The following is a 23,421-nucleotide window of genomic DNA, read 5'->3' as shown; positions in this document are numbered from 1 at the left end:
TCAGCCATCAAATAATGTCAGGCGACAAAACGTACCACTTGATAGGACGGTATATAAGTATATTTATATATCGGCCAAAATAAGGTTACAGATTGGTGCTGAGAAAAGTACCGATGCAAGACCAAGACTAAGACTAAGGCTAAGACTAAGACCATGCCTGCAAGATTCTTGCAACACCAAGACCATACCTGCAAGATTCTCGCCAGACCAAGAGCAGCAAGAATCTTGCATATGTAATATTTGAATATTTGCTGATTTCCATCACACTTTATCCAGACTTTGGACCAGAGACGGATAGGCATTATTAGAGGGGCGCGGGCGCTTTCTCCCACAAGGGCCATCAGCATCTCAATGTCACAAATCAATTGCATAGTTTTCTTTCTACAGTAAGTCAATAGTATTAACAGTTGACAATTAAAACCTGATATTCTTTCATCAATATATATTCTGAATTGTTCAAAATATTATATGAAGTTCAAGGAGAACGTATACTATATTACTAAATTAGCAGATGTTTTAGTGTACTAGTTTTTGATGCTACTGTGTCTATCACTTTCGCATTCGAAATATTTTTTAATAAATATTTTTCAACAGATATCAACAAAATGTTTTCAAATGTTCCTGAGACATGGTACTAGTTAGCCGATTTTTAATGTATTTCAGTTTATTTCAATTTTGAAAAATTTCTTTCACATGTTACCTGAGTTACGGGCAAAGTCAATAAAAATTTATATGTTGGAAACCTGGATAAGTATTACTGCACAAATTACAATTCCGCAAAATTAAAAAGCAGCACATTGGACAATTTTGCAACACGTTTTGTATTCGCTTTCCTTGTAAACAAATGTATTTTCTCCTCATCCTGAATCGCTTGCACCATCAGCACAGTCATTTTTCCTCGCATGTGCTCGTCATCAAGACTGACTTTCAAGGATATCCACGTCCTTCAAAAGTCCAAGAAAATACGTATCCTTGAAAACTTCTTAACTGAAGTTTTTCAGAAAATATGTAAGTTTATCGAAAGGCACGTATGGAAGTTCTGTTACTTGGTTGAAGTGGCTAGGGTCCAAATAATCCATAAAGTACATTGCTTCACGAATCTTGAAGAAATACTCGAAACTACCATGTCCAATATTGTGTTGAATGCTTCGATGCAGTTCCTGGTCATTGGATAGAAGCAGCTTCATCTTCATATTCACAGGAAAAATCTTCGTCCATCTCTGAAGGCGAATTGTCGACAGGTCAATAGAAAAAAAAAAGAAAAAAAGAAAGAAATCACTTTCTAAGTCTTCAAATTTGTTATTGGCCCATTCTGTAAAGCTCAATGCTGCATTTTTAACGGATTCAAAATCATCTCTCTACTCTTTCAGTTGGAACAGAGTAGTCTGCACCATCCGATAGGACTACACTAGCAGCATCCTCTATTTGGAGATAGTTTGACAGAGAGGTCGTCACTTGAAATATCTTAAGGAACATTTCTGCTGTCTGAATTGTTTTGAACTTGAGAAGATCTTTTATATATCCTTTCGCTTTACACCTAGCTTTTGGTTTGATATTTTCTGTAGAAGCAATTTTCTTAATTGTTATCGTCAACTCTATATACAAAGCACTTTTTGGATTCGAAAAATGACCAAACTTTTTCTAAAAAACAGTGTGTTTTCTACCATCTTGTTTCTGCAATTACTGTAAGACGCCTTTGTTAACATTTGATCTCCCAAATGTCCATTCGCTGATAAGACTCACGCATAAATATCGCACAGTCATTCAGCAGAACAATGACACAGAATCAATGCAATTTTTTGTCAGATCACATAAGACATGATTGAGTATATGAACGTAACACCACACGTGTAACTGAGTTTCTTAGTAGTTAAGCGGTTAGCGTATGCGCCTTTTTCGTGGGAGACCTGGGTTCGATTCCAGGCGGGAGCTCATGTGCTTCGGATTTCCCGTAAATCAGTATGTCCCGTCTCATATAGCCTCGCTGCTAAAAGGGCCGTTAAAATCAACTGAATCACACGTGTAACTGATCATAGGTGAAGTGAAAAAAATCTGAATATTGTCCTTGCATGTTGCTTGAGCCATCGGTTGAATTTCAAATACACTTTTTAATATCAAGGTTCAACTTCTGCAGAATTTCCAGCAGTAAATCGCAAAGACACTGGCCTGTGGTAGATATGCATTTTACAATGACAATACTTTGTTTAACAACCATTTTAACAACATACCGTAAAACAACTGAGCACTGGCCTGAAACTACTATATCTTGAGTAGTGTCTAATAGAACAGAAAATATTGAAGCTTGAGAGACTTCTTTCGAAATATCTTCTCTGATAAGTGTGCTGATAGCACTCAAAACATAATTCATCCCGTGTTTAGTAAAAGTTATGCGACCACTATCCTGCTTACTTCCTCGTATATGACTTCTCGGTGACCTTATCTAAATTACTTTTAAGCGGAAGATCAAATTTGCTTAAGAAAGGAATAATATCCAAAAAAGTTTCCATGATCTATAGCTGTGTCTTTCAGTTTATAGGCTGTTACATTTCCTCTGTAAATGAGCCCTCTTTTACCAATGAGTTTCTGCACTTTGACAACTCGATACATTACCTGTCTGTTCTTCTCCACCTTATACTGCTGTTGTTTTACCTGTTCATAAGGAAGTAGTTTCTTAACATGAGGTAGTACGTTTTGTCGCGGATTAAATATCCGAAATGTTTTAATTAGTCCATGACAGGTTGTAATTTATATAAGTGGTACGTTTTGTCGTGGAATAAATACCACAAATGCTTTAATTAATCCATGATAGGTTGTCATTTATGACAGGTCGTCAAAAGTGGTACGTTTTGTCGCGAAAATTCAAGTGGTACGTTTTGTCGCTGGTACGTTTTGTCGGGACACCCTCAAGAAAATCACTCGTAATTGTCAAGAGGGTGGTTTCATTTACAATGGAGTGCTGCTGCTGCTGCTTTGTACACAATTTCCCTCACTTCGTGTGCTCCGAAGAAAGCCGAAGGATCGCGCTTGACGAGTTATGACCAAGCTGGTTTCTCTTTAAGGCGGCCTGTCGGGGCACGGCACGTCATGTATGAATTGAAAAAAAAAATCCAATGAATTTTCATTGTCAAAGTTTGAAAAGAAATTTTGTGTACCACGTTGGGTACGGAGCACACCATGGGAACAACCCACTATGTGTGAATTAACCTGCTACTTGACTATCCCGCTTAAATCCTGTGTGCTACTTACTTCCACACACCCTTGCTTGCCTGTGTTCACCTCTGGTGCTTGGGGTCCCGGGTTCGATCCCAGCCCCCGCCAAGTGAACTTTGTGGTGGACAAACACCGTGTGAGTGGGTTTTCTCGGGGTTCTCCCGTTTCCTCTCACTTTCTTCATTCCACCATTTCATTCATCACTCATCATCACAGTCTCCTTTAGCCTAACCGGCATAACCGTGGGACGTAAAACTCAAAGATTTCATTTAATTTTTCCTTGCTTGATTGTTGCTTATAGATATTTGAAATCCTTATCTTTCTTGATTATATCCTCGCTCACCTTCATTTCACTCTTATCGCTTTCTATTCACTATTTGAAACAATTATATAAAAAAATGTAATAAAATGTGACAATAAAAATTTGTTTCAAACCTGATTTGTAAGCTAAAAAAAAACTAAAATTGGCCTAATTTTACACATTAAATGCTTCGAGGACCCCTCTTTGCCGGTTATGATTTTGTCTGCTGCCAAATAATATCTCGGCACATTAAGCATCAATAATTGTTATTTTACACACTCTTCATATACGCCAGATTTATCTCCAGCTGAAGAGTAACACTATTGATCAGATCATAAAAAATTTCGCCGATCATTTGAAGGAGATTTCTTTAAAAATATAGGAATCTTTATTAGAAACATTTAAAATACCTTGCGTCATTTTATACCAGGAACTCTGACCATCTACATATTCTCGAAACGGCCATAATCGAATTGAAAACACGAGGAATCAAAATCGAGTAAATTGAAACAAGAAAATATCGACCTCTTTTATTTTGTATTCTTATTTTCTTAGCTCTATAAGTAACGAAGAGGACTGTGTACGTAGCTCAATTCATACAAGAATTCTTTTATTTCTGGCAACATTGTCTTGTATACGATAATTTACTTCAATAACTTCCAGATAAAAAGTCATTACCAACAGTTTTCAAATAATTACCGTACAATTGCTGAGAAAATTCAATATTTGCTCAATGCGAGCGTAAAGTAAGAAGAGTGTTCATAGGATACACACTTACTCTTTAAATTTTACAACGATAATAATAATAATAATAGTTGTATATTTAATATTGTTTAATAGCAACATCCTTAGCCTGAGAATATATCAAGTATTAAGATACTTGATCTACTGCAATGTCTACTGCAATGTGGATTGCATTGCTATTCTCAAGTTCAATCATTATTAACGTACAAGCTAGCATCACACTATTACTAGAAGAGTTAAAAATAGCCGAACATGAAATTTACTTGCCAAACCTTTCTGTTCACACAGTGTCTACACATTTTCATAGCAATTACTGTGTTGCATGCTTTTACATCCCTAAATATAGTGACAGTGCGCGTTTATATTTACCCCAACTATCTCAAATTTCAACATTCTTTGTGTCAACAATTCCATTATCAAGTGGCAAGTTACATTTAAATACGACAGTGATAAGTTACATGAAAAATATGATGAGTCAAAATTGTGTACATCTTGTAGTGTTTGTGAATCAATTCTGTGCTGAAGTTTTCGCGATTCTGAACATGTTTCTACTTCTAACGCCATCAATGGGTAATTGGAAACTCTTGATGGCGCCTATTGCAATTAATGAGAATGTAACAAATATTTTGAGTATGGAAAATTTAGAATACAAAGCTGAGGTGCTTATTTTGCAAGAACGGACATCTGATGCTCACTACCAAACAGATTTCGAGATCTGGACACATTTACGGCCAGTAGATGGAAGTGGAATTGTTCCAGATTTCTGGATTGAAAATTTACCACTGCATTACGCTTCAAAGCATCCAAAACAAAGATTTAACTTCAAAGGAAATGAATTGCTTGTAGGAATTTTTCATTACCCTCCTTTTGTAATACTTGATGAAAAATCTAACAGTGTGATTGAGGGCACAGAGATACGAATTTTAAACGAACTTCAAAATTTACTGAATTTTACTTGGGTTCCAGTTGTGCAAGATACCGAAAATTGGGGTGAGATGTTTGATAACGGTTCAGGAACTTATCTCCTGGGTGAGATCTACCAAAACAGGTTAGACATTGCTATTGCTGGTTTCTACATAGAATATAATGATAGTCTGTATATCGATCATACGAAACCATACAGAAAATCTTGTTTCACTTTCTTAACTCCAGAACCGGCATCATATCCTCATTGGGAATCTATATTGAGACCTCTTCAATGGGAAGTTTGGTTGGCAATTGCTATATTCTATCTGTTTTCATCTGGGGTTCAATATTGCTTTGCTCGGATTCACAAGAAATTGTTTCCCGGTTTGAAGTCAAGCCCATTATGTAGTTTTGAATATTGCACTGTGCAAAACATACGTTTGTTAAGTCAGGTAGCACCCCCAGAAGAGTACCATGATACTTTGCGCCATATTGTGATTTCGGCACTTATAACTAGCATGTTATTAACAGTCGCTTGGAACAGTAGCCTTATTTCAAATCTAACAGTCCCGTCTAAACAACCTGACATAAACACTTTAAAAGAGTTGGTCGAGAGTCGAATCTTGTGGGGTGCCAAAGAGGACTACGTAATGTATACACTATTAGAATCAGACGATCCGTACGGGCAAGCACTTGAGAAACAGTTTATCTTATGTGAAGACGAAAAAGATCTTCATGATAGGCTAACACAGGGGGATTTTGCTGTAAGTGTTGAGAAATTGGATACAGGATATCTAGCCTACATCGAATATATTGAACAGAACTTAATGGAAAAGTTGCACTTAATGGATCAATGCGCTTTTGACGGATACATCGCTATGGTTCTTCGGAAGGGTTCTCCCTACAAAATACCTTTTGATATTTATATTATCAGGATAGTAGAAGCAGGATTAATTACCTTCTGGGAAAATCATATTATCAGAGAATATTCATATCAACACAGTGTCTTGAATAACGAAAACTTTGATCCGGAATCTAAAGAGCCTGTAGTTATTTCACTGTATCATTTGCAAGGAGCGTTCTTTCTTCTTGTGCTTGGATTATCTAGTTCATTCTTCTGTTTTCTAATGGAGAAATTCCATAGATGTTGCTACCGAAAACCGAGGTCAAATTCTGGGTAATTCAACAGAGAAACGGTAACTTTAGGTGGGGCTATTGAATTTGAAAGCAATGCCACAGCAGATTTTGCTTTATAAAAGTCTGTTTTTGTTGATTTGAATTTAGACTCCTTAGTCAGTAGCGAGGTTATTTAAGACGACAGCTATGGGACATTGCTTTCAAGGGAAATTTTTACAACTATAGTGCGTTCGATTATCTTCCACTGAGGATCGAACTCGGAACCTTGCATCAAATCCATGCATATTAGTCACTAGATCAACAAGAAAAGTTGTTTTTTTTTCCTTTAAAGAAATGTGAAATATTGGAAATGCAACGTGAATCTTTCACATGTTGGTCACCACTATCTTGACATGTGCCATGGCAACACTTATAATGTTGCACATGTTTGCCACCTGTATCTTGACATTTATCATGGCAACGCTTATGATATTGCACATGTTGGCTACCACTATCTTGAAATTTGTTATGGCAACACTTATGATGTTGCACATGTTGGCCACTCCTATCTTGACATCTGTTATGGCAACACATATGATCTTACACATGTTGGCCACTACTATCTTGACATCTGTCAGGACAACACTTATGATCTTGCACATGTTGGACTCCTATCTTGACATTTGTCATAGCAACGTTTATGATCTTGAACATGTTGGTCATCCTTATCTTAACATCTGTCATGAACACCCTTAACATCTGCCATGGCAACACTTATGATGTTGCACATTTTGGCCATCTCTATCTTGACATCTATCATGGCAACACTTATGATGTTGCAAATGTTGCCTACCATTATCTTGATATTTGTTATGGCAACACTTATAATGTTGCACATGTTGGCCACTCCTATCTTGACATCTGTCAGGGCAACACTTATGATCTTGCACATGTTGGACTCCTTCTATCTTGACATTTGTCATAGCAACGTTTGTGATCTTGCACATGTTGGTCACCCTTACCTTAACATCTGTCATGACAACCCTTATCTTAACATCTGCCATGGCAACACTTATGATCTTGCACATTTTGGCCACCCCTATCTTGACATCTATCATGGCAACACTTGTGATCTTGCACATGTTGGCTACCACTATCTTGACATCTGTCATGGGAACACTTATGATGTTGAAACATGTTGGCCACTCCTATCTTGAGATCTTTCATGGCAACACATATGATCTTACACATGTTGGCCACTACTATCTTGACATTTGTTATGGCAACACTTATGATCTTGCACATGTTGGACTCCTTCTAACTTGACATTTGTCATAGCAACGCTTATGTTCTTGCGCATTTTGACCATCCGTATCTTGTGGTAACGCTTATGATATGATTTTGCATATGTTGGTCATTTCTATCTTGTCATTTATTATGGCAAGACTTATGATCTTACGCATGTTGATCACCCCCACCATAATGCTTGTCAATCCTCTCCATATGCTCTATATCTTTGAACATATCCATCATTTGTCGTGTAAATAATTCAAGTAATTTGAGTTTTCTAGTTTCAGTATTATCTTATTGAACATCGCTACATAGGTTAATTGATAGCTGAAAAATTGATATCATAGTTGAATTTGAATAACCTATGTAATTGTTGAATAACATCTACATAGGTTAGGTGATGGTCAAGGGCGCCCATGTTGTGGTTTCCAAATTGGGGGCAAGTATAAACGACATTTCAAATATAGTTTCAAATTTTGCTGTAACTATTCTAAAAACTCTATTGGGTTTTCGCTATTCCGAAGTACAATTTCTTCTAGGGGGCGAGCGCCCCATCTTGCCCCCCTTGATGGGCGCCCTTGGTGATGTTAGAATAACCATAGCTGTGTTATATCTACTTAGGTTAGTTAATAGTTGAATTACCTATGTAATAGTAGTTATGTCGTGGTTTCCGTGTCGTCACAAAATTGCTTTCGTAATGTCACATTTTGCATGTAAGTTTAAATGTTACTCCCATGTTAGTATTGACTGGGAGTTCCAAAAATGGCGGACTCACAAATTTAATTTTAACATTTGAGCTTACGTACTACCAAATCATCTTTTTCTTTATATCGTTTTCTGCTTCCGAATTAATTACATTTATATACACATTTTTTAAAATAAAATATGTGAAAATTGAAATCCATCAAATTCAAACAAAAATATTAATATAGCACGAGAAATACCTGGCTCACCTGACTAAAGATCAAAATCAGGAAGTAAAAGTGAGGGAGAACGCGGGGGGATGTCGTCCTCCCACCTCTAAAAAATATGTATGACGTCCCCCTGTTACTAAAAATACAATCGGCAAAGACAGGCAGGGAGACGGCGTGACGTCATGCCGCTACCTACCGTCCATTTACTTTTTCAGAACCACTTTTACCCCTGGTTATAATGATAATACTTTAAACCGTTCTTTATTAGAAAGTAAGATACAATAATTACGCGTTTTCGAAACGATGGAACTAAATAGTATGGAACTGTAAATTTCTTTGTTCCTCTTCTAATGTTATGCTCACGTCTAGTAAATTCAAATTTAGAGGCATTTTTGTATCTAATGTTTAGCATTTTTTTTTTTTTTTTTTACATTGATTTCGAAAAATTGTAGGTTCAAACTCCAACATGCTTTAGTACACATTACCTGAGTCTAAGATTCTGTGGATAATCCAATAATAATGTTAAACCTAAACAATTCCTTTCCCTGTACCTGTTTGTACATATAATAGATGGCCGAATGTTAAACGTAAATTTATGGTTTAAGGAAATAATTGGATAAATACGATGAATTAAGTAAATTAATACAGTAAATAAGAATGGTTAAATTAACGATGTGAGCAATGAATCTTGATGGATAATATAGTAAATTTGAGTAATTTTCGTTATTGTTCGTGACCAATTCGCCAATATGTAAGTATAAGGTACGGTGTAAGTATTGCTTGAGTAAAGTGTTGCCAGATAATAAAGGAAGTAATCATGGAATTCTGCTTGGATACTTACTATAGAAATTAGTTTTTGACTCTTTCCGCAATTCCGTTTCTCGAACTGCAACGCTAGAATCCAGGAATTTACTCATTATGATTACTACAGTAAACGTACAAATTTGGCAACAACGCATTATGGCGTTCTGCGCAAATTTCGTCTCAAAATATATTTCCTTAAATGTAAATTAAGATTTAAATAAAATATGAAACATAACACGAAAAACGGTCAAACAATATATCTAGTTTGTAATAAGATCGTTACTTTAAAATACTTTAGACATACAAATAAACATTTCGTAAAACTCAGCACTTTTCTAAGATCTTACAGCAATTGCCATCTTGTATGCTCATTGTAAAACGAATCAAATATTTTCTTTTATTTGTTACATTTTTCGATATCAGGAGACACAACCAAATGAATCAGTGTCTTGTGCTGTAGCTGAAACATTACTCTATCTTATAGTACAATATTTATAATATATAACGTTTGATTGCGCAGTAGTTAAGGCAAGGAGCTAACATATGTACTGAGTTCCGGGTTGTGATCCACCTTAAATCTCGTAAGAGTCGATGTTGTCGAATGGTTCCTATGTCAACTGGTTTTTCGAATCACCTATGCAATGAACACAATAAAATTTTTAATAGCTAGGTAGTTTTGATAACATCATTGATTGAATTAACAATCGTTCAGTGAGGGGTCTTACTATCAGGAGAAGAACCTGCTTCTCAATCTCATGGTGGTAGAACTTTGCGACGTGGAGGATGAACAATTGGATCTTAAGGGTCTTCACTACAGCGAAATTAAACTCCAGCTAATTTTAGAGTTTTTCTGTAATATCTTCAAAACAAATAAAATTCGAAAAGCAGAAACGTAGTGAACTAGACAATACGACTTTGCATGTGATACCGTTATCACAACTCATCTATCTGCTTTCGATTTGCATCTGCAGATAGATTTAATACTTTTTGCGAGTTCTGTAAATAGCGACATACCAAAAGCATATAGGTGAATTGTGCTAAAGTTTCATATGCAAAATTGTATTGTCTAGTTCACTACGTTTCTGCTTTTCCAATATTTTTATTTTTTTTAAAGATATTACAGAAATACTCAAAAATTAGCGTTAGTTTAATTTCGCTAAAGTGAAGACCTTTAATGAAGCATGAGCCAACAATTCAAAAGTAGAAAGTATGATAGTCGAACAACATCCACATAGGTTACTTGCACTGGTATTATTCTAATTTTTAATAACTATCTCCCTCTCTCTGTATATATATATATATATATATATAACTCTGTTATGAAACAGACCATACAAGGTAGATAAGAGCATATTTTTTATTGGATACCACAAGTAACACGTAAGAGAGCACGTGACTCGGAGACCTGCACAGCATGCTAATTCAAGGTGGTGTGACGAAATTAGGTAGCACTGCTAATATCTTGGAAATGAATAATCCAAGATAGATGGTTGTCAAAAAGTTGTCAAAATAATTGTTACAACTACACTCATGTGATAGCAGTTCTCATTCTTGATATCTGAGCATTTAAGATTGCACATTGCATAGCACTAATCGAAATACATCGTCAGCTGTTCCAGGTCCATGGGCCTAACGGCATGAGCAAGCAGTTCCTACAGATTTTCCGCTCCTTATTGCACACCACTGTTACGGACTACCTGTTGATCAAGAAGTTTTGTGTTGAAGTAACTGACCCTAGAGCACAACGCAAGGCGCACAGGGTCAGCATTGACATTTTTGCAACGATACAGCTGACGATGGATTTCAATCGGTGCTATGCTCTGTGCATTCAAAAAACTTTATCACTGCTCGCACTTCAAACGCGGCGGGAGCTGGAATAGGAACGCCAATCTTCAATCACTGCCACGACGATACTGAGAGAATTAGGGAAGTTTTGCTGGCTCATGCGTCATGTTAGGGCCTTACTCTCTCACGTACACGTAGTCGCTTCGCGCAACATACGGTTTCCTAGCTATGGGACGCGTGGGAAACTTACTTTCTGGATGTACCTCGTATATTGAGTTATTTGTAATTGTTGAAATTTCTATAAATAAAATTTTTAAGTGCAAAAAATGAGATGAAACATTTCAAGCGTAGTCTTTCAGCGAACTATTTTTCTTGCTGACATGAGTTCGAACCTTTCAATTCCACTAATTTTGTCACGATGATAGCTTCGTCCTGAAATTATGTACCTCCATGAATAGTAGAACTTGGACTGTGTCCACCAGAGATACTTGTAAAATCGAATCGACCACATAGAAGCACGATTTCCAGTCGAGGCATCGAGGTGGTAATACTACCAAATTTTGCAAATAATAGTTAATGCTCGCAAATGGTTCCAAACTATGACGGAAATGGTAGTTCATGCTAACAAATTGTGACACAAGTGGTCGGAAATTTTAATGTTGATGGCAATTAACGTTATAATATTATGACAAAGTAGTTAATGCTGAGAAAATATGACGTAAATAGTTGTTAACACTTAAAAATCACGGTGAAGGTGTACCACTGCCTGAGAGTTAATGTTACGCAGAAAGTAGTTAATGCTGGGAAATTATGACATAGATGGTGGTTAATGTTACAAAGTGTGACTCAAGTAGGAGTTAATGCTGGGAAATTATGATTTTGATGGTAGTTAATGTTACTGATTTTGACGCAAAAGGCAGTTAATGCTGAGAATTTATGACATAGATGGTAGTTAATTACTAATTATGACTCAAAAGGTAGTTAATGCTGGGAAATTATAACATACTGTAGATATAGTTAATGTTACTAATTATGAGGGAAAAAGAAGTTAATGCTGGGAATTTGTGAGATAGATGGTAGTTAATGTTACTAATTATGACATAAAAGGTAGTTAATGCTGAGAAGTTATGATTAACATGGTAGTTAATATATTATTACAGTGGTATAGTTACGGTTAGCAAATGACACAAATGGTACTTAATGTTGGAAAATTATGGCATACATGTCAGTATATTATAACATCAATTGTGTTTAATACAAGGAAATCATGACGCAAATGGAAGTTAATGCTCGGGAATTATGATATTTATGGTAATCAATGTAAGGATACACGCAGGGCCGGTCCTAGGCAATTTGCCGCCACGTGTAATGGTTTCATTTGCCGCCCCCTTGCTCCAGAAAGAACAAATCTTGAAAGCCACGATTTTAAATATGCTGCCCCATCATGAACAACGAAGGGGAGGAAAAGCGGACTCTCACTCAAAAAAGGCCTATACATTACAAATGCAATCTCGTTGGGTATGTTCTTTCTTTAAATAATAATCTATTATGTTAGTGAAAGATAAAGCAAACACACCTGCAAAGGAAAAATAGTAATCCTTTTTATAGAATTCAATATCGAGCTTCAATCTCAATATATCAGTTTGCAATTCCAGTGTAACTAGCTTTTTTATCTTTATTTCTTGATTTTCCTTCTACATCTGTTAATTTTTTTTTTTAAAAAAAGCTTTGTTTCCATCTTCAATGATAAGCAATTTGATTATAACAAAGACAAGACTAGTTTTCATATCAAAAGCTGTGATAACTAACTATATGGAACAGGTATTCCCTACTGTTCGAGAATCGAGTCCTTTGTATTTGACGATAATCAAGCAATTCATGCTGGGATTTGATTGAACATTTGATCTAGTACTGTCCACGTGATCTTAAACTAATGCAACCTAAACATGATTCATGAACGTAGTATTCAAATAGGTCAGCTTAGTAAATTTAATTACCACTATCATGAAGTCTGTTTCCAACAAGAAATATTTATTTTAAGTAATATAGACCTAGTTGTGACAGATTTTGTCGCTCCGTGCAAATGCACAAGTTGCACATATGGTAGAACCAACCCTGGATTACATCAATGGTAGTTAATGTTTGTAAATTATGACGAAAATAGTAATTAATACTTAAGAAATTTTGACACAAATTACAATAATTGCAAATTATAATGCCACCAATGGTATTTAATACCAGCAATTTATGATGCTAATAGCAAATGCGTTCTTGTAATAGAATATTGCAACTCTTCCAGGTGAAATTAGACTTACTGTGCAAAGTCTGGCAGCAGTGGCGTAACTTGAAGCTTCAGCACCCCCTCCGCAACCCTTAGTTATGCGCTCCTACTTTCTATATATTTTACACCCTACTTTATATATATGTTGCGCCTCAGGAGCTCATGTGCCTCCCTGTGCCGCGGGGGTTGCAGGGATGCAATTTACGCCTATGTCTGGCAGAAATCCTGATCCCAAATTTCTATTGCGATTTATTTTCCTGTCATGCTTTTATTAACTATTTCCTGAGTTGGCACACTGATAATCTCATCTGGCTTTTTGTGTGTGCGAAGGAAAACTATGTCCAGGCATTTTTTTTTTCAAAACAAAAAACTAAGAAAAAGATGCACGTGCATTTTTTGTATGCGATTATCGCTTCTTCAGGTGCATTGCACATTTTGATGGGAAGAAAAGCCATTACATCAAGAGTTCATGAATTTTTAAAAAAAAGAAAAGAAAAGAAAAGAAAAAGAAAAAATCTGTTCCATCAATGCAAGAATGATCTGTTATTAAAGATTCATGACATAGCAATCAGTATTTTCCCGGCAGAGCTCTGAGAAGAAATACAAACTGTAATCTTTCTTTTCTTTTTTGTTAGCTTTTTTTGTCTGTGTGCGTAGACACTTGTAAAGGGGGCGGGGGGACGAAGGGGTTGTTTGCGAGGTGCCTGGAGGGACCAGAGGGGAAAAAGACCAGCGTAGGTTGTGAAGCATGCAAAACGTGGGTTTCGTATATAAGTGTAGTGGACCAAGGTTATCTTATGGGAGGTATACAGTATACCTTTTTGTTAAAAACCAGTGTCTGTTTCAGGGATCTCTTTTAATTTAAAACAGTTGAACAATCGTTTCCTCGTGCCAAAAGGATTTTCGCTTAGTTCACACATGTTTCTTCACTAGCACGGTTTTTTCTTACACCTAATTTTTATGCTTTCAAGACAAGAAGTGTGTTGAAATTCTAATTTAAAATCATGAAGCTCTGTCCAGTTTTTATATTTGCCATCACCATTTGGGCTTCAGTGGGGGCATGGCCCCAACGGGATATTTCGCAAGGTAAGTTTACATTAATTAGTTGATTTATTACTTAACTCAGTGTCATGTGCTTATTCCGTAAAATGTACGAAACTCGATTTAGGGGCCGTTCAAAAATTTTGTGGGCACTGATCCGAAAACTTATTATTGGCAAGATCGCAATCTTTTGACCCATTTTTTCCTCTTGTTTGATGTGAGAAATCATCTCTTATTTAAGTTTGTCGGTATAGTTCATTAATACCCCGTATATGTATATACAGTGAAACCTCTTCAAGGCGACTACCCAAAATTTTCAACTAAAATCGGTTGTCTAGAGTGGTTTTCCTTAAGAGGATTCAATTATGTAAAAAAAAGAAAATAAAATAAAAATAAATAAATAAATAAATAAAAATGTGGAATCATTAAGGAATACTTAAATAAAAAGGATACAATTGAATTATAAGGTCTACCGTGCTTTTCTGGGTGTATACTGACACAAAGGTCTCTATTGTACTAAAGGGTGTTCCATAAAGAACATTAACTATTGAAATGCCCATCATTTCTGTTCTAGTAAGTTGGCAACACTGAACAATACACGATTTTCATTTGTTTTCTTTGTGGTTAGTATAACGGAGCGCCGAATAGCGCCATAATCGTAATCTGTTTTCTGTACAGGTAGGAATGGAACTCTTCATGACGGAACAGCGTGTTGCTATAGTGGCTCACATAGTTGCCCGTCGTTCTTACAGTTGCCATTCCTACCCGTACAGAAAACAGATGACGATCATATGCTACTCGGTGCTCCGTGACTATAGCCTTTCTGTTTCAAGTGTGGCCCTATTGGTGCTGCAGTCGGTGTGTGTTTTCCCTTACCTTCCTCGAAGCAGAAGAAACAAGTTGTTGTGGCCGAGATTTTTCAATACTTGGATGCGAACATGGTTGCCACATTGAATTATTTAACTTGGCTTCGCTGTGCATTGTCTTATTAGCCATTTTGAGTAGCCTAAGATCTTCACTAGTCGAGACCAAACGACTGAGTGCCAAATTGGCAACACAGCCGATGTCATTCACTTCTTTCCTCAAAGCAAAAGGAAGATTTCCGCCGTAACAGGGCGGGGATGGTGGAGCCGAAGTATGTTTCACATATTTTCCGAGGGCACACTTGAAAGGTTTAACTAACCACAAAGACAACAGATGAGAATCGTGTAACGTTCAGTGTTGCAAACTCACTAGAACAGAAATGGCGGTCATTTCAAAAATTGCGTTACTTAAAGGACACCTTTATTAGCCATGTCATTAAAAACAAAAACGAATCAGATGCAGGTTCAAATAGCATACATCTTATTAATACTTATAGAGGTGGGAATAGGTCCCTGAGTTCGACGTGTATATGCATTTTAATCAAAAATAAGATAATAAAGTAATGACGAACATGAAATTCTCTTATATACAATTAAACATCTTGCACTCTCCCTCCAAGCAAAACCTAAAATATTGTCTACGGCATTTGTACGAGGAAAAGACAAAAAGTAAAGGAACTTTTGGGAAAAGGTACATTTATTCTAACGATAAAACACTGAAACATACATTATTTTTCTACATAATCTCCCCGCACTTCAACGCACTTTTCTCAACGTTTCACAAGTTTTTGGAGTCCGTCGTAAAAAAAAAAAAAAAAAAAGTCTTTTGGTCGCGCCTGTAACCAATTTTGCACCGCATCAATGGCTTGTGCATCGGATGCAAATCTTCTTCCCCTGAGTGCTTTCTTCAATAGAAGGGTCTAGGTCAAAACTCCCACACTCAAGAAATGTCAAAACGCCCACGAAATCGGTCATAACTCGCACATAAATGGACAAAACACCCACACATAGCATGGTGCTTGGGGTCCCGGGTTCGATCCCAGCCCCCGCCAAGTGAACTTTGTGGTGGACAAACACCGCGTGCGTGTGTTTTCTCGGGGTTCTCCCGTTTCCTCCCACTTTCTTCATTCCACCATTTCATTCATTACTCATCATCACCGTCTCCTTTAGCCTAACCGGCATAACTGTGGGACGTAAAACAAAGATTTCATTTCATTTTTTTCAATCCCCACATAAATGGGCAAAACTCCCACACAAATAGACAGAAATTGTCACAACTGCCACACAAATGGCCAAAACTCTCACACAATCGGACAAATCTCACACACTTTGAAATGATCCTATGTCACGTCTTGTAAGTTTCACACGCTGAAAATAATAAAACGAAGTCCAAAAAACGCTTATGATCCAAAGTCCAAGGGATTTGTCCACCTATCACCTTGTCCACTTTGGATCATAAGCGTTTTTTTGACTTCTTTTTATTATTTTCAGCGTGTGAAACATAAAAGACGTGCAACCAGGATCATTCCAAAGTGTGGGGGATTTGTCCGATTGTGTGGCGGTTGTGACAATTTCTCTGAGTGTGGGAGTTTTGTCCATTTATGTGGGGATTGTGACAGTTGGTATGTGTGGGAGTTTTGTCCATTTGTGTGGGAGTTATGACCATTGGGGGTTATGACCGCTTACCTGTGTGGGAGTTATGACCGTTCGTGTATTTGGGAGATTTGTCCATTTGTGTGGGGGTTATGACCGATTGTGTGGGCGTTTTGACATTTTCTGAGTGTGGAAGTTTTGGCTGTGGGAGTTACGACCGTTCATGGATTTGGGAGATTTGTCCATTTGTGTGGAGGTTATGACCGTTTGTGGGGGCTTTTTGACATTTTCTGAGTGTGGAAGTTTTGACCTACTCCCCAATAGAATACACTGAACCATGACTGATATGTGTTTGTATAATATTGGCGATTCCGTCCACTGTGAATCGTCTGTTTTCCATCACCACACCCTCAACGACTTTAAAATTGTCCTCGGTTGTTGATGTTGATGGCCTATCCGATCTTTCCTCGTCACATAAAGAAGTTCTTCCCTGTTTCAAACGCTCTATCCACTTGCTTCGCGATAAACAACTGTCACCGCACTGCACTTGCGTTCGACGAATAATTTCTTCCTTGGTGCAGATCGACAATGGAGCTGCCATGTTTAACGGTCTGCTAAACTCCAACGACTAACGCGGGAATAAGTGTGACACGTTGCATAGAAGTGTTACAGACGACACTAATTCAGTGTTACCAAACCCTAGTGTAAGAAATTGCGTACATTTACTTTTTGACTTCTTCTCGTATTTTTAGTCGTTGATTTCTATAGGAAATTATTGTTTGTTTTCTTTGAAATGAGCTAGAATTTTAATCATGTAATTTTACTGATTTTTCTTCCAAATCAAATTAAATTTCTCTTGCATTTTTTCAAAATGGGTTTCCACTAGGCATAAATTTAATATAAGTAGCAGTGTGACGTGTACACCACGTAAAAGAGTTTGGTTTGTATAGCGTGATATTTTCTCAATATTGAAACCGGAAGTAGTAACATATTTTAGTAGAGGGATTATAGTGGAGATGGAGGATAATTGAGGGGCTTAATTGATTGCAGAACACAAATTTTTCGCTATCTATCACAGTTTTCTGTCTATAGCGATCAACGTTAAAACTGGAAGCGGTTGATTTACGCTTATTCCGGTTTGAATAGAAGGTGAAAAGAGAAGTTGGTACCTATTCTTAGAATCTAAATCGATTCCAAAATACTTCTCGCTACCCAAAGATTAAAGCTGTCTCCGCCACTGCTTAGAAACATTGAACAGTGTAGTTAGTAGGTTGTTCTAGGGGAGACATGACTTTGCAATGCGGTAAACTGTTTAAATACCAAAAATTTTCTTTTAAGATTTCAAAGCATTAATTACTCACTATACATACATTTTACACAGTACATATCCGAAATGTAATGAAGCATATATGGTAGTACAGCCAGGGGCGGATCCAGGGGAGCAATCGGGGCGATTTCCCCCCCACAAGAGGCAACTTTTTTATTTTATATATATAAATAAAACCCATCTCAAAGTTTGGAGCCCTTAAAAGTAGCAGTATGACAACCCACCGCCCCCCCCAGAAGTCGGTCCTGGATCCGCCCCTGAGTACAGCGTGATCCGGAAGTGGGCGTACCCATAATTGTTTTTTCCTGACGGTTTTGGTTCGTAATTGGCAGTCCGGTTTTGGACCGTAACCTTAATTGGTGCCTTAACTGGAAGAAAATGGTATCCAAGACACTGTTGTGATATAGCAGGGTGGAGCACCAGCGTACTTCGCGATTCACATGCACAATTACCTGAATCAGACGTTTCCTGGCCGCTGGATTGGAAGAGGTTGTGCATCTTCACCAGTTCCCTTTGCTTGGCCTCCAAGAAGTCCCGATCTGATAACACCAGACAATGCTCTCTGGGGTTTCATAAAGCAACAATTAAGTGACATTTGGTATCACACAACACAGGAATTACGAGCAGCTGTGGAACACGCCTTCACCCTCGTGACTCATGAGTATTTTCGCAAAACATCTGCGAGAACTTGGCGCAGAATTCAGCTGTGTTATGATATGGATGGTGATCATACCGATGTTTATGACTCGTAAAACTTTAGGGTAACTGTGCACAGATATTTCACCATAATTAACACTATACTGTTGAAACTAAAGGGAGGGTACGCTCACTTCCGGACCCCCCTGTATATGGCGTATACCGACCTAATATGTTTATACTCTAGCGTATTCTCAATTTAAATTAATGAAAGAACAAGCGTATGCAAGGGTGGGTATACGTTATATGCTGAAAGACGGTCGAGCTTATACCTATCAAAAAATATATCATTGCACCGATGCTAAGGGAGACAGCGATAATCATATGCATGATATATTTGAATGATTAAAGTGGGAGAAAATGAGAGAGCCCGAAGAGACCCATATACACAGTGTTTGGTCACTACAAAGCTCACTTGGCAGAAGCTGGCTATTATTATTATTATTATTATTATTATTATTATTATTATTATTATTATTATTATTATTATTATTATTATTATTATTATTATTATTATTGTTATTATTAATAATAATAATAATAATAATAATAATAATAATAATAATAATAATAATAATATGTTTGAAGTATATTATATGCACCAACAAGTAAGTGTTAGAATAGAGGAGAAAATGACAGAGGATATTGCAATTGGAACAGGAGTGTCGAGAGGGATACTGCCTCTCCTCAACAATATAGCTATCTAGAAAATTGTTGCGGAAGTACCGAAGGATTCTGAGACATTGATATTTGGATAGGGCACATACTAGTTCCTAAGTGAAGTCTTTACCCGACTACGGTAGGTCCCATACTTTTGGAGCTATGGACCTTTAAAGTTGAATTTTTCATGATTTCGGCAGCCTAGAACTCCGAAAGGAAGCATTTGTGCACTCAAGTTGGTCTATACTTTTTGTCTTATCTTAATGTCAGGAATCACCTCCCATACGTTGTCGGTGTTGTTTTGAAACACCCTGTATATATTCTATATAGAATGGAAGGAAAAAGTAATAAAACGTGCTCAAAATCAGAAAAAGCAGGGTTTGTTTTTGGAAATTTCCTTAAGATTCGAAGAACTAAGGTGGCTCTTTGCGGCTGGTTTGTTGACCTTATTCATATGTACGGGGGCACAGTCGTATACTCTCGCCCCAGGCGTTGATTTTCCACAGCACGGCACTGCCAGGGGACAGAATAACCGAGCCGAAGTACAGTACTGTGAACAATGGAAGAAACCATCGTGCAGCATATTCACTTGAGAACATGTTATTAGACAAAGAACTCTCTAACACTAGGATTGAGCCACAAGTCCAATGGACTCACACCTCTCTCTTGGCATCTTATCCTGCCTTCCTCTGCCCCAGTTTAACTGTCCTGTCTCTAGTCAATGCAGGGCCGCCCTAACACTACAAACAGTTATTTCACTCGATGAAACAAACGTCTCTAATAAAGTGGTGGTTATCGTAAAGAGCGCAAAAGAATGATCATGTTTTCTGACGAAACCCGGTGGTTCTTGATCGAAAGGGGAGGTGGTCGACAAAGTTGCTTCAAACACATTGCTTGTAAGGAATTATAATTCGCTTCCAGTAGAAAATCGGTCGTGATTATTAATAAATTCAAGTACATCACAGGGGGCGCGGTGGCTCAGTGGTAGAGCGTTCACCTCCGATGCTTGTGGTCCCTGGTTCGATCCCAGCTCTCGCCGTGTGGACTTTGTGATGGTGCTCGTGGGTTTTGTCGGGGTTCTCTCGTTTCCTCCCACTTTCTTCATTCCACCATTTCTCTCATCATCATCGTTTCCTTTGGCCTAGCAAGCATAAACGTGGGACGTAAAACTTAAAGATTTCATTCCATTTTATCAAATACATCACCAGCTCTACTTTTTCCAATCAATTATTTAGTGCGTTCAATAACAATTGACATTTCTCCATGTACTTACAATATTAGAAGTCTCAGTTGTGTAATATTAATCCATATTTCTAAGGAAGTGTAATTTTGTATAATTATTTCTTTAAATAACCCAGATAAGAGTTTGATGCCTTTATTTTTTTCTTCTAAAAATGTAAAAATCGAATTTTATATCAATTACTCGCTTCATTGGGTTAAAATTAAAATAAAAATACTAATGCTCCGTTAGTCAATCACTTTTTACTATTACTAAATCACTCTGTGATAGCGGTTATTTTCCATCATTTTTTGTATCTCCCCCTCCCTGTTCCCCAAGTTGCGTGGCTGAATTTGGATTTAAACGGCATCGGAAGTATTACTGTTCATCTCAGACACCCAAGAACTATGTATTCGATCCTAATATGCTGATTTTCGATCATTTATATATATAGGGTAACTGTCCCAATAATTGACAGTGTACCAATAATTGACACTGTCGTCTTTTTTCCGACGCAACAAGACTGCGGGAGGTGGTCGACAAAGTTGCTTCAAACACATTGCTTGTAAGGAATTATAATTCGCTTCCAGTAGAAAATCGGTCGTGATTATTAATAAATTCAAGTACATCACAGGGGGCGCGGTGGCTCAGTGGTAGAGCGTTCACCTCCGATGCTTGTGGTCCCTGGTTCGATCCCAGCTCTCGCCGTGTGGACTTTGTGATGGTGCTCGTGGGTTTTGTCGGGGTTCTCTCGTTTCCTCCCACTTTCTTCATTCCACCATTTCTCTCATCATCATCGTTGCTGCCACCTTTTCTTCCTTTGCAGTGTTGTTAATCCCACACCACTGTTAATATTTGCCTCTAAGTAGTAGTTCTCCAAAGAAAACAGAAAATCGATGGACAGTGCAAAATAGTACTATAACTATATTAGCGAAAGAAATAAACATGTTTATCCAGGTGGAAACTTATAAATCAGCTTGATAAGTTGGTAGAAAATTATATGGTTCATTAGAATAATATATTAGGAGATGTCAATTACTGGGTCACAAGGTGTCAATTACTGGTGAATCTCACAAATCTTGGTGTCAATTACTGGTACAATGATCAACTTTTCGTATACATATTGTAAAAAATAATAATTATTAGTATATTATTTTTATGATGGTCTATAGATGAAGGAAGGATGCCTTCGTACCTCTACGAGAGATCAGTAAGTCAGGCTCATTTAAAGGGTGAAGAAACTTGCAATTTGTCAAACACTGTTCTTATACTGTCAATTATTGGGACAGTTACCCTATATATCTTCTCCTCCTCCAAGTTGTACCATCAAAGCTACATGATAAAAACTATCCCAGGCCCGAAACTCATCTATATTGAAAATTTGATCGAGATCGGCCGCGTGGTTCAAGAGTCATTAAGTCACAAACATACTCAGTCATTTTTTTCTTTCCTTTGACTGCCCAATATTACTACAAAACCACATTTGAAACGGAAATAGAGAATCGCAATGTTTAGTCAATGGCGGCTCGTGATTAAATATAGCATGGCTTGGGCCATCTCCTTGGAGGCTTCCAACCATATGATTTTATGATTATTTATATAAGTAATAGAGAATATTCTCATGTCTTTAGTTGCTGCAAATTTATATAAGATTTCGGATACTTTCATTTTGACTCATGGTTGTGACCATAAAACATACTGAATATTCTTCTATGTGGAATATTCGAAATATTATGTCTTGCACTTCCTGGATGTATGGGCCATAGATAACATCTCTGTATCCTGTACTAAATAGAAAAACTACTTCATGTTTTCAAAAATTATTATTACTCGCTGAGTCAATCGCGTCAAAGTAAGACCGCCACTGTGTTTAGTTTGTGTTTTGTTCAATACGAAATTGAATTGACGCCTTTGTAGTTAAAACATATGCCCTGTTAATGGTTCTTCACGCCTCTCAGAGGGAGCTTCTAATTTCGTAACCTCTGGTCTATTGGATCTGTTAAAAGAGATTAGAATACGAAATGTTGTTATTTGTTGCATCAGCACCAAAGCGTGATCATCCATTGAAAAAAAAATAAATGAAAAGCGGCAACTATGCTTCAGTGCAAGGGCGTACGCAGAGGGTAGAATTCCCTACTTTTCTGTAAATTTAGTCTAATTATTGGAATAATTTTATATATTTTAATATAATATATAATATACCTTTGTAAGTACAAAACACTAGACTTGAGGGGCAGGTAGATGTAATGTACATAGATTTCGCAAAAGCGTTCGACAGCGTAAATCATAATAGATTGCTCAAGAACCTTAAACAATTTAGCTTCAGCAGCGAACTTATTGATCTATTTAAATCTCAGTTAGAAAACAGAAAACAATACGTCATGTACAAAGATTGTAAGTCTCAGGTGTATGTACAACTATCAGGGGTGCCACGGGGGTCAAATTGAGGGCCATTGTTGTTTCTACTATTTATCAATGATCTACCGCGAAGTATACAAACCTCTCACACGCTGATATTTGCAGATGATGTTAAAATATTCATGCCAATAGAAACATTAAATGGCTGTAAAATGCTTCAAAATGACTTGAATGAACTGATGGAATGATCCAAAGAGAACATCATAAACCTGAACACTAACAAATGCAATGTAATGTCCTTTACAAATCGCAA

At 37.1% G+C, this 23,421-nt stretch overlaps 2 protein-coding genes across 2 annotated transcripts in view; both read left to right on the top strand.

Annotated features, from left to right (window-relative positions):
- Window positions 1-4,797: 4,797 nt before the first annotated feature.
- LOC145682711 (glutamate receptor ionotropic, kainate 2-like) lies at window positions 4,798-6,342 on the top strand. Its single transcript, XM_081754099.1, has one exon. It carries the CDS (start codon window positions 4,798-4,800, stop codon window positions 6,340-6,342), a length of 1,545 nt encoding a protein of 514 aa, XP_081610225.1.
- Window positions 6,343-14,091: 7,749 nt separating this feature from the next.
- Window positions 14,092-23,421, top strand: part of LOC145683793 (uncharacterized) — a 44,583-nt gene continuing 35,253 nt past the window's right edge. Inside the window, exon 1 of the mRNA XM_081755375.1 lies at window positions 14,092-14,437. Within this exon, the coding sequence (XP_081611501.1) occupies window positions 14,356-14,437 (82 nt within the window). The 5' untranslated portion in view covers window positions 14,092-14,355. The remainder of the gene's footprint in view (window positions 14,438-23,421) is intronic.

The sequence above is a fragment of the Thermobia domestica genome, chromosome 4 (genome assembly GCF_964235325.1).
Source record: "Thermobia domestica chromosome 4, izTheDome1.hap1.1, whole genome shotgun sequence".
NCBI lineage: Eukaryota > Metazoa > Arthropoda > Insecta > Zygentoma > Lepismatidae > Thermobia > Thermobia domestica.
Note: the sequence above shows the minus strand (reverse complement) of the source record. Positions and strands in the feature narration are given on the sequence as shown.